The sequence below is a fragment of the Ambystoma mexicanum genome, chromosome 7p (genome assembly GCF_040938575.1).
Source record: "Ambystoma mexicanum isolate Mex_15411 chromosome 7p, UKY_AmexF1_1, whole genome shotgun sequence".
In the NCBI taxonomy this organism is placed as follows: Eukaryota; Metazoa; Chordata; class Amphibia; order Caudata; family Ambystomatidae; genus Ambystoma; species Ambystoma mexicanum.
Window position 1 is genome coordinate 22,049,584 of NC_090939.1, and position 12,911 is coordinate 22,062,494.

Here is a 12,911-nt window from a genome sequence, read left to right on the forward strand (position 1 = left end):
AATGTGGCTCTCCTGCCAGCAATCACATATTCATTGAGTGTGAAAATCGCAAACCACAGCTCACACACAACTTTTAAATGCAACAGCACAGTACTAGGCATCTGTCAAAAATCGTCCTTTGCCTGAATCCTTCTGTATAGCATCCCGTCTCCTTCAATACACTGTACTTTTTATTGTTCAGTGCAGAGGTGGCTCGTCCATATTAAGCAGTGGGGTGCGGCGACCTGCCATTGCTGCCGCCCATTGTAGATGAGCTGAGCCAGCCCAGAGAAAACAGAGCTCTCCCTCCGCTCCTTGCTGCCATTGAGGGAGTTCCCCTTGGCTGCCTTTAACTGTTAAAGGGAAACAAAGTTTCCCTTTGACAGATTCTGTTCTCCTGCGCACATGTCCAATGTACCATGCAAGGATGGGGACATTTGGCTTCTCCAGGCTTGCAAGGTGCAGTAGGGATGCAGGCTGGGGAACTGCACGTCTGAATGTGCACAGGGGTGCTCGTACATCTCCCTGCACTTTCAGACGGCCTGGGGCTTTGCTTTTTCAGCGTTGTAGCTCCTCTGTGCATATGGGAGGAGGCAAGGAGCAGAGGTTCTTGGCCAGCGGCTTATGGTAAGATTTGCGTACGAATGTATGGTATGCGTGCATGTGAGAATGAGCAAGTGTATGATGTATGGGTGAATGAGTGAATACATGTTGTGATAACGTGTATGATATGGCATTTATAGCGTGCCTGTACAGAAGTTCTTTAGGTGCGACAGTGCAAGGAGGGGGAAAACAAAGGGAGGACAAAACAACAATCTTACTAGGAAAACCTCAAGAATCAGAAAGAAACTGGAAACCCAGCGCACGTGCAAGTAATTTTTTTAGAAAAACAAAATATCACAAGTATGGGCTGTCTAGGGCTGAGGGTGGTTGTATCAGATTGTAGAGCCTCTGCTTAGGACTCCACCACATGAAACAATGTAATTGTAGAGGTACAATCACACTGCACCAATATCCAAGAAGTGTTTTAATGCTTGATGGTATAATTCAACTTTGTTTTGAGACCAGCCAACATGTGTTTCAAGCATAGCTCTTTCTCAAGGCTTTGTTTTCATATGCAGTAAATCCAGACTATATTCCTTCGTGATTGCGGATTCTTGAAAAGACTACTTCCTGCACAGTTCGCCTTTCGGCTGCGTCCGAACTTGCAGAACCGCTCGGAGGGTATCCAGGTGGCCAGTGCGTGAAGCAGTCGGGTACATCAGCAGGGGAAAGCAAGAGTGGATACGGAAGCAAAAAGGAAGGTCTTGAGTTGCTTCCGGAACCGGAGGTAGTTCTGCTCAAGTTTGAGAGAGGCAGGGAGGCTGTTCCAGAGCGAGGCCCTAGCTGAGAAGAGAGATCGTCCCCCAACTCTCTGCTTGGAGAAGCATCTGACCCTCAGAGTTGGAGGTGGATGCGCGGAGAGCTCGAGAAGGAAGATGTTTTGGAAGAGAAAGTTGGAGTTGGAGCGGTCCCAGGCCCCAGAAAGCCTTGTCAACCATGCAGAGGGTCTTGGACTTGAACCTTGCAGCCACGGGAAGCCAGTGAAGAGATTTCAGTGCTGGAAGGATACAATCCTTGGGCTTGAGTCCAAGGACAAGTCTTGCAGTCCTGTTCTGGATAAGGTGTAAAGGCTGAAGAGTAGAGGCAGTAAGATTTAGAAAGAGGCTGTTGCAGTAGTCCAGCCTAGAGAGGACCAGAGCTCTGGAGACAGTGAGCTTCTGGGAGGAACGTGAGAAAAGGAAGAATACCTCTGGGGAGGTGCAGCTGATAGTTTGACTTCATAGAGATGTCAGAAATGGGAGGAGAGAAGGAGAGGGTGGAGTTGAAGAGGACAGCAAGGTTCTTAGCCTCACAGGAAGGAGAAGGAAGAGGGCTGAGAGAGAAAGAGGGGGGAAGATAAAAACAAAAATACAACAAACAGACCCAGTGTCCCAATGAGGACCTCTGCCTTAGTGCCATTAAGGCAGAGATTGTTGGCGGCGCACCATTCCTGAACAAGTCCTGAGAAGCCCTGGCGCTGTTCCCTTTCCCTGAATGGGTGTTTGGGGGAAGGACAATATATGGCTCTGTGGGTGCCTCCCTGCCACTGGCTGGAGCCTTCCCAGGGGATGTTTGTTGTAGGCATACCCTTGGGGTGGAGCCTGCATGAATGGAGTGAGTAGTAAATATGCATTCTGTGTTGTGGGTGTCTGGTTTTGGGTGTATGACACAATGCCTGACCCAGCCCTGATGGAAAATGGAATTAATGCAGTGTGGTTCACTGAGTGGCTGGGGAGTAGCCCCCAATTTACATCCTGTGTTGTGGGTTTCTGGTTTCTGGTGAATAGGTTGAATGCCTGCAAGCCTGATTGGGTGCTTGCTGCATGAATGCAATTGTGTGATAGGCTGAGCCCAGCCAGTGTGAATTGTGAGAAACCTAAGGGTATCCTCACACCTACTCCCCTTGTATCTTCTGCTCAGGTGGCCAGGGAAAGGCCATCACCTTTTGATCCTGACCCTGGGGGTGGAGATGAGAGGGATGATCACCTGTGTGGAGGGTCCTTGGGGATTAGGGAGTGGATATCCAAAGGTGACACATGGTATCCCCCTTTTCTGATGAGAATCACCTCCCCTGTCCAGCCTTTATAGGCTATTGTAAGCCATCTGTTCTCATTTCCCCTCATGTAAACCATGATAGTACTGGGACAAGAAAGAGGCATGAGCAGTACTGTGAGGGCTCCTCGTTGTGAGTGGGGAACACCAAGGAGCCACGGGCTGCTGCATGAGAGACCATAGCGAGCGAGCACTGCTCACTAGGAGCTCCTCTGGAGTGCGAGAGGAGCGAATGAGACCCTGCGTAGGTGACCAGTGCAGCCAGAGGAGTGGCCACACACCGGTGAGTGACAGGGAAGGTTCACTCAGGCCGTGGGGCTACAGGGGCATGGTGTGGGTCAAAAATGCAGGACAAAAAGAAAAGGTGTCTGGAGGCCGAAAACATAAACTATTGTATACCGGAAAATTTGCCAAACATGAAACCAGTTTGTGAATAATAATGAATGGGTCTTAAGACCGAAGATGTATGTTGACTATCAAACGAATTGACACCCATGTAAAAAGTCTGAATGCTGAATTGAAGAAAAGACTTGAGAATATTGCATGAATTAAAAAAAAACGTGAGGTGTGTTTGTGAACAAGATGAAATTAAAGAAACCGCACTGGTAAACAAAGTGAAAAGTGTGGAAAAGCAAGACACTATTGGACAGTATGAAAGCAAGACACTATTGGACAGTATGAGAGCAAGACACTATTGGACAGTATGAGAGCAAGACACTATTGGACAGTATGAGAGCAAGACACTATTGGACAGTATGAGAGCAAGGCACTATTGGACAGTATGAGAGCAAGACACTATTGGACAGTATGAGAGCAAGACACTATTGGACAGTATGAGAGCAAGACACTATTGGACAGTATGAGAGCAAGACACTATTGGACAGTATGAAAGCAAGACACTATTGGACAGTATGAGAGCAAGACACTATTGGACAGTATGAGAGCAAGACACTATTGGACAGTATGAGAGCAAGACACTATTGGACAGTATGAAAGCAAGACACTATTGGACAGTATGAAAGCAAGACACTATTGGACAGTATGAGAGCAAGACACTATTGGACAGTATGAGAGCAAGACACTATTGGACAGTATGAAAGCAAGACACTATTGGACAGTATGAAAGCAAGACACTATTGGACAGTATGAGAGCAAGACACTATTGGACAGTATGAGAGCAAGACACTATTGGACAGTATGAAAGCAAGACACTATTGGACAGTATGAAAGCAAGACACTATTGGACAGTATGAAAGCAAGACACTATTGGACAGTATGAAAGCAAGACACTATTGGACAGTATGAGAGCAAGACACTATTGGACAGTATGAGAGCAAGACACTATTGGACAGTATGAAAGCAAGACACTATTGGACAGTATGAAAGCAAGACACTATTGGACAGTATGAGAGCAAGACACTATTGGACAGTATGAGAGCAAGACACTATTGGACAGTATGAGAGCAAGACACTATTGGACAGTATGAGAGCAAGACACTATTGGACAGTATGAAAGCAAGACACTATTGGACAGTATGAAAGCAAGACACTATTGGACAGTATGAGAGCAAGACACTATTGGACAGTATGAAAGCAAGACACTATTGGACAGTATGAAAGCAAGACACTATTGGACAGTATGAAAGCAAGACACTATTGGACAGTATGAGAGCAAGACACTATTGGACAGTATGAGAGCAAGACACTATTGGACAGTATGAGAGCAAGACACTATTGGACAGTATGAGAGCAAGACACTATTGGACAGTATGAGAGCAAGACACTATTGGACAGTATGAGAGCAAGACACTATTGGACAGTATGAGAGCAAGACACTATTGGACAGTATGAGAGCAAGACACTATTGGACAGTATGAGAGCAAGACACTATTGGACAGTATGAGAGCAAGACACTATTGGACAGTATGAAAGCAAGACACTATTGGACAGTATGAGAGCAAGACACTATTGGACAGTATGAGAGCAAGACACTATTGGACAGTATGAGAGCAAGACACTATTGGACAGTATGAAAGCAAGACACTATTGGACAGTATGAGAGCAAGACACTATTGGACAGTATGAGAGCAAGACACTATTGGACAGTATGAAAGCAAGACACTATTGGACAGTATGAGAGCAAGACACTATTGGACAGTATGAGAGCAAGACACTATTGGACAGTATGAAAGCAAGACACTATTGGACAGTATGAGAGCAAGACACTATTGGACAGTATGAGAGCAAGACACTATTGGACAGTATGAGAGCAAGACACTATTGGACAGTATGAGAGCAAGACACTATTGGACAGTATGAGAGCAAAACACTATTGGACAGTATGAGAGCAAGACACTATTGGACAGTATGAGAGCAAGACACTATTGGACAGTATGAGAGCAAGACACTATTGGACAGTATGAGAGCAAGACACTATTGGACAGTATGAAAGCAAGACACTATTGGACAGTATGAGAGCAAGACACTATTGGACAGTATGAGAGCAAGACACTATTGGACAGTATGAGAGCAAGACACTATTGGACAGTATGAAAGCAAGACACTATTGGACAGTATGAGAGCAAGACACTATTGGACAGTATGAGAGCAAGACACTATTGGACAGTATGAAAGCAAGACACTATTGGACAGTATGAGAGCAAGACACTATTGGACAGTATGAGAGCAAGACACTATTGGACAGTATGAAAGCAAGACACTATTGGACAGTATGAGAGCAAGACACTATTGGACAGTATGAGAGCAAGACACTATTGGACAGTATGAGAGCAAGACACTATTGGACAGTATGAGAGCAAGACACTATTGGACAGTATGAGAGCAAGACACTATTGGACAGTATGAGAGCAAGACACTATTGGACAGTATGAGAGCAAGACACTATTGGACAGTATGAGAGCAAGACACTATTGGACAGTATGAGAGCAAGACACTATTGGACAGTATGAGAGCAAGACACTATTGGACAGTATGAGAGCAAGACACTATTGGACAGTATGAGAGCAAGACACTATTGGACAGTATGAGAGCAAGACACTATTGGACAGTATGAGAGCAAGACACTATTGGACAGTATGAGAGCAAGACACTATTGGACAGTATGAGAGCAAGACACTATTGGACAGTATGAGAGCAAGACACTATTGGACAGTATGAGAGCAAGACACTATTGGACAGTATGAGAGCAAGGTGCTAAGCAGAAGAAATACCACGAAGTCAAGTGTGAAAGGGTAATGTGGATAAAGGCAAGAGGTCATTAAAGTGCATCAGATGAACAAGTGGCCTTATAATACAAAGGCATAAAGGAAACCTGTGTTGTTGGTGAAGTCCTATGAGAAAGTATGAACTGTGGTAACGCACCAAGGGTGATCGGTTGCGTGACCTGTGATGGGTGGACCGCGTGGTCCGACAACTGCGCCTACACCGAGGAACCCTTCTTTGGAGTAACCCAAGAAGAGTCAATAGGATGGGCTGGTTGGCCTAAAAGTTCAAGTGATGAAAAGAAAAGGAAAATTACCCAAGTGGATTTAACTGTGACTTTGAAGCCTTGTGAAACTGTTGAACCTCGGGATGGAAACCCCGAGACCATTATGTGGAACTGTTGAACCTGGGGAAGTGAACCCAGAGACCTCTTTTTGGAAATGTTTTGAACTTGGGGAACAGAGCCAAGAGCCAGCCTGGAGCTGGAAGAAGCTCAGAACTTTAGTTTGGGCACTGTTACTTTGGTTGTTGACATCCCTACACATTGTTTAGCTTTTGTTGTGAGGGCAAGTACAGGTTTTGGACACAGAAATACTCTACAAGATGAACATACTGACTCAGACGATCTTAGTTTATTTAGGTAAGGAAATCGCCCCTCCCTTAGTATAGGGCAAGTTAGGCCTTTAAACTATCCTGACATTTGAGTTAATCAAGTCCTTTTAGTTTGAACTTTGAATCTGTTGTCTATGTCTTGCTTCATGATGCCTTCACAGAATGGGGGAGTGTTTAGTATAACGCGGGGGCCTCGCACTCGCCTCCTTGTCAGGAGCTGTAACAAGAAAGCTGAAGCTGAAGTCATCTTAAGCTTGCATCCTGGAGTCCAGTTGGGAGGAAGGATGCTGTGGCTGCATTTCTTCTCCAAATCCGAAAACTGCTGTCTTGACGCAAGGACTGAACCAGAGAGGACTTTGCTAGGTGACCTCTTCCCGAGCTACAAGGGAACATCATGTTTTGCTAAGCTTCTTTTCTCTGGCATCTGGTTTCATCGACAAATGTTTTGTTGCAACTATTTGATTGCACTGTCCTCTAAAAATTGGATTGAGTTGTTGTGTGTGTGTCCTTGTCAGCGCCCATAAGCCTTCGGGTCATTGGTGCGCATTACACATGTATAAACAATACAGTACAACTGCTGCTCTTCACCTGAAGTGTCCTGGAAGCTAGTCCTATGTGTCTGCTGTCTGGAAAACGGATCTCCGTGGATTCAGAAGAGGCGTGTCTGAACCTCTTGAAGTAAATTTCTGTTGCCCAGAGTCTGGAGAAGTGTTTGTGATCGCTGGAAGCCAGGTTGCTGAGTATCGGCCAGAAGAGGGGGTACCTGGCATAGTGCTGCTTGACATCCGAGCTGCGAAAGTTGCAAATCTCTGAAGAATGCTTCAAGGGGCATCCCTGCTATGATATCTATCCACTTGTCCACGCCGAAGAAGGTCGAGGTTCGCTGCCTGCAGTGGAGTGTCCGCCGGTGGGTTTCCCACCACCAAAATCCAAAGATGTCCTGAGTGTCCAGACTTGGTGAAGGTCCGCAGTTCAGTCCAGTCCATTGGCCTGCCCAGGTCGCCAGAAGCCATCCTGAGGTCCGTGCTGCAACTGCAACACCAAATCAAAGAAAGGCGGTAAACCGCGAAATCCTGAACCCTACTACTGCCACTGCACCCGTCTCCACTGAAAGTCATCCAAGGCCACCAACGGTCTTCTCTTCTTCAGACAGGCCTTGTCGGGTTCCGCAGCAAGTTTCACCTTAGTGGGACATACACAGCCAGAGTAACGACCCACCAACCGAGACCACTGCAAAGACCGAAAGTCAGGAGTGTTGCCAGGTCTGGAAAATATCAGGTGCCAAGCTAATGTTGGGATTGGCGGGACTCTGGGCTAGGTAGCATTTTGGTTGTAGCACCCGAGTTTCTATCCTGGGCTACAACCAAAAGACCCAGGGCTAGAGCCCCCTCTGCCCGACTTAGTAACACCTCTGCCGAAGTGCTGCCTTTCTGACACTGCTTGGTTTCTTCTCGCCTTCGACATCCCAGTGACTCCTTCTTCCAAAGGTCCGTCCTCGGGGGAAGAGGGGGGGGTCTCGTCGAGTAAGGCCAAGAAACTTCACCACTTCGCCTGCCAAGGTACTGTGACGAGGAAGAGCATCTTCCATCCTCAGGAATCATACAGGGGTCTCAGCTTTGTTGTGGATCCTGTTCTCCTGTGACTTCCCAGGTACTTTGGGGTAGTGGCTTCTGTAGAAAAAGAAGCAGAGTATTATTGAACATAGTTGGACTGGGCTGTAATATACAAGGTAAAGTGCCCCTTGACGTTTCCTTTACAGGTTGCCCATGATGGGGGGCGGGGGGGTCATCACACAATATTGCCTATGTACATTAAAGAAAGCCGTCTAACCTGCCTTCCTACAGTAATGTCTATGCTATTATCCAATGCTTTATGATTCCTATGCTTATTAAGAACTGTCAGCAGTCTGTGCATTCTAAATTGAATCTGAAGTCTTATTGTGGTACCACATAGATGAGTATATATTTACTAATATTAGGTGAGTGTTACCCGAGTACAAAGTGTGTTTATTTATTGCTGTGTATTTACTTGAACCTTATTTTATATAAAGGGGCTGTGTTATCACATAACATAGTGTGTGGACATTCCTTTGGTGGGAGCATGGTGATTCACTGTACTTAAGAACCAGCCTGCATCACCTCCTGAGAGTCTCAGCCTGGCTGCCCGTCCAACGCTACCCCCCCCTATTGAGAGCCTTGGCTGGGGGGCTCTGTGCTTGTACCCCGACAGTATAGAGGGCAGAAATCCAGACCCCCCCCCCCTCCGGTCTTTACACTCTAGATCATGTATACAAATTGGTCAGGGTATTGCCTTTGTGCACTGGAAAATCATTAGTCAACAGCTCTTTTGGGAAAAGACTGTAGTGTAGAGACTGAAGCAGTGAAGACATTCCAAATGTCATGGCCCACCAGGCAGTCTAGTCTTCTGTTGCTGTTATATCAGAAAAACAGCCCGCCAGGCAGGCTATTGTACCATTCTCACACAGCATCTAGCCACTGTGTGTTTACAAGTCTTGTACGCCGCTTCTCTGGAGTTTGCTTACCTTGATGACCCTGCCAAAGAAAGGATTCCTAAACTGGATATCCACATGACAGACCAAACCACATTTGGATTTTTACCTAGCCACAAGATTCATTACGTTCATGGCGAGTAAGAATTGGTGTGTTGTGTGCATGTGCGAACTGGCATTCCTGATCAGTGATGTTTACGCCTGGCTTGTAATTTGCAACCTGATATAACCACTACAATGCCAGATGATTGCTTCCTCTTGGTTCATAATGTTACCAGAGTTTGGTGTTGAGAAGTTTAAATAGCATTTGTGTCCATTTTCTTCAAACATCCTTTGGAGCCAGCTTCCCCCAGAAGAGCATGCTCCATACTGTTAGATCTGCTTTTAAAACGGTACAGCCTTTTCTCCCATGAAGGAGGACTGCTGTCTGTGGTGTTCCTGTGAAGAGCTTTTGATGTATTTTGTAGCATAATCTTTGTGGCGTCACATCCCTCCACACACCCTTCTCGATCTCTGCTAACCTCCTATTGTGTTGCTTTTCAGTTCTCAAACTTGCTGGGGACAGTCTATCGTCGGGGGAACCTGACTTTCACACCAGATGGTGATTCCGTGATCAGCCCTGTTGGGAATCGCCTGACCGTGTTTGACCTGAAGAAGTAAGTGTTTGATAGGAGCCCATGGCGACAGAGGTGTGAGTGGAGTACCTCCATGAATGGTGGTGGAGATGAAGCGTGTGGGCTGTGTGTCTGCAATTGTTGAGGGTCATACAGAAGCTTGTTGCTGTCATTTCTAAAGTATTCTTTTTCCATCTGTCCCTTCTAGCAATAAATCAGAGACTCTTCCATTGGCGACGCGTCAGAACATTGCATGCGTGGGGCTGTCTCCAGATGGGCGCCTGGCCATCCTTGTGGATGATGGTATTGCTCCATGTTTGGTCCTGTCCGTCGAGGGCGGGGGGGAGGGGGCGGGGGGGGTAGCTGTGATGGGAATGCCAGCAAAGTCATCTATGTGGGGGGAGGGGCAACCTGTACAATTCCTTATATTGGCCTAAGTAATGAATTGTGCTGAACTGCACAGGACAATCTACGAATGCCCACCCAACAGAATTGATAAGGATTGGTGGATTATGCTGAGCAATCAATTATAATGGACTACGATTGGTGTCTTGTCCTCAATAATCTCCTGTAATGAACGGCTATTGTCTTCAGTATTCCAGCATGGGAGCATGGGTGACAATTACTAGTTTGGGTCAGGTTTTTGTCTTTCCTGATGCTGGCTGTCCAGAGAAGATGTAAGCGTTGAGCTGTTCAGTTCCTTGTCTAGAGTTCCGAGTGTCGTGGAGAAATGGACAGTCCACTCTGGACGCCACCCTGCTTGTGTAATATGAAACCAGTGGGATGCGGCCGGGAGAGAATCTCCCAGAAAGGGAAAATCCCTCGCCAGAACGAAGATAATTTCTATGTAAAATCCTCCTCACCTGTGAGATCCCCAGCACTTTTTGCTGGGCTTGTGGATTCTTTTTCCATGTTCCTAAGTGAGTGGGAACCTTTTTGCCCAATCACCCTTTCTTTTACTTGTTTTATGGGTGTAATTTTGCTGACTCTCCATAGTGAATTTTTGAAGATATCCTTTCAAATTACTTTTTGTGCAGTGTTGCCGGGCTGCCCCTTGGTCTTCCCTTTTTAATTTCTCTTTATTTACCCTGTGTGAACTACTGTTCCCAAGGGTAGAGAGGGATTTCCATCCCCTTTAAATTTTATATGTGAGACCAGCACCCCCCACCTTTGTGAACTGCTGGGGAGATGCATGGTATCCCCTTTCTCACGGCTCCAGTATCATTTCTGTTACGGTGATAAGCTAACTCTTATGGCTGGTGGCAGTGGATGTACTTAAATGAGTTTTGTGGTAATATCACACGCAGGCTGTCAAACCAGCTGCAGTAATGCACGGAAGGATCGCCATTCTGCTAGAATTGTGGCTTCTTCCTTTTTTTCGCCATTTGTGGTCTGCTTGTCCTTTCTTGGGTCTTCCTCTGCCGCCCTAGGTGGGGGAGGTCTTGGTTGAAGTTTTGTCTTTGGCGGGAACCCTTTGTGTAGCCCACTGAGGCTCCAGAGTGTCTGTGAGGCCAGAGCCGAAACTCTGCAGCATTTTGTCTTTTGGTGTACCTGAGCGAAACCAGTTCCCAGGGTGGGGGGTGGAGTGGGGCTGGCTGTCCTGATTGGACAGCCACCAGCCCCTTTCTGTAAACTGCAGAAGAGTTTGCAGAAGGTGTGTGTGGGTCCCTGTAGAACTGTCTGATTGTGGACGCTCAAGACTAGTCGACCACTGGAGCTGGATCCAAAGAGGAAGGTGAAGAGAAGATGGCCAGAGCTGATTCCAGTGACCGGAGATGCCTGCTGTGTAACCAGAGCCTGTTCTGACCCCTTTTTTCTTGCGACCTAGGAGTCCTGAAGACGACTCCGACCCATAGACTGTTGGGTCCCTTCAGTCATGAGACGACCTGGAAAACAAGCCATCCCACGACATACTGTGACCTTCCTGGGTTGCTAAATGCCAATGCCATGGTACCTCGAACCTGAGTGCTGTGCATAGTCTTCCGAAGTCCAATTCTCGCTGAACCTTTGGTGGTCTCCTGCTGGACCTTTAGAGGGACGATTTGAATCCTTGAAGTCCCTTCGCCAGAATACAGGACCAGAATAGCGAGGAGAATCCGACCAGCAACAACCGGCCTTCATCAGGTACCTGTGAAAGGGTGCCAAATCCACAGAGCCATGAGGAGCACCGAAGAATCCTTTGTTGGGAGCCTTTGCTGTCGACTGCTGCTTCAAGTTCCCATGCAGTGTCTGTTCTTTCGAAACTGTGACCAAGAATCCAGAGACCAGGTCCTGTGCTTCTGCGGCATGAAGGCGTCTGTCTGCAAGCTTTTCTTCACTGCTGAGGTAATGTGTAGGTTTGGGTAATACTTACCTAAAGTCTTGTGTTAATCCTGAGTGGGTGATTTGTGTATTTGGGAGTTCGCCCAACCGTTCGCCCAGGCCTAACGCTGGAACGCATCTAGGGAGGCTTCTCTGAAGACCCTGAACACTTTCTACTAACTTTGAAGTCTTTACTTGTTCAACAAGATATCTTCTGGAATCTGACCTTTCTGCATCTAAGCCCTATCCTGACCTGCCTACTGTTGGCTCCTAGGCCACTAGGGTCCCTCTTCTGCCTCTGAGATTACTCATGCCTTAGAATAGGGAAGGACTCTTAAGTATATGGACTCTGACTAGAAACTATAACAAGTGTTGCAAAGTACTTGTAAAGGTGTTAGTGTGCAACTTTGATTCCTGAAACATAATAAGTTGCAGTGTCACTGAGTTCTTACTTAACTTTGAGTTGCTTGTTGCCCCTCTGAAAAGTATAAGAAGTTATTTACTTACCTTTTGTATTGTGTTCCACTCTTCTAGAAAGTAATTGAGTTGGTATTTCTTTATTATTCCTGAAACTGAATAAGAGTAAGTGTCTTCAAATAGGGTTTACTCACTTTGAATAGCTGTGCTGTTCTAAATGTGTGCCAGTGGGGTTCTGTTTACCCTGAACTGCTTAGTGCCTTTCTAAAACCGTCTCACAGAGTTCCCACTTACCCCTGCCCCTCTGGAAAGTATAAAAAGTTCTTTACTGACCTAAGAAATGTATTCTACTCATCTGAAAAGTATCATTGGTATAACTGACTGTTGCTGCAATGAGGTTTTACTCGCCTTGAATAGCGGGAGCCATTCTAAACGTTTATCCTGAGTTCTACCTTCTCCATGAATAGCTGACTGCCCCCCCACCACCCCTGAAAAGTATATAAGTTATTTACTTACCTGTGAACTGTTTTCTGATAAGTTATCAGAGTGTAACTGTATCCATTCTGAAAAGAGAATGAGTATACTTGTAACAGTGTTTGTATAACTAGAGTATTCCTGAAACC

At 46.3% G+C, this 12,911-nt stretch overlaps 1 protein-coding gene across 3 annotated transcripts in view; it reads left to right on the top strand.

The window, feature by feature from the left end:
• Positions 1-12,911, top strand: part of PWP2 (PWP2 small subunit processome component) — a 306,748-nt gene that overhangs the window by 23,987 nt on the left and 269,850 nt on the right. For all 3 annotated transcript variants that reach the window (XR_011283393.1, XM_069635678.1, XM_069635679.1), the window contains exons 2-3: positions 9,500-9,612; positions 9,779-9,873. Coding sequence is in view for 1 of the 3 variants with exons in the window: in XM_069635678.1 (XP_069491779.1) it covers positions 9,500-9,612; positions 9,779-9,873 (208 nt within the window). In the remaining 2 variants the exon portion in view is untranslated. The remainder of the gene's footprint in view (positions 1-9,499; positions 9,613-9,778; positions 9,874-12,911) is intronic.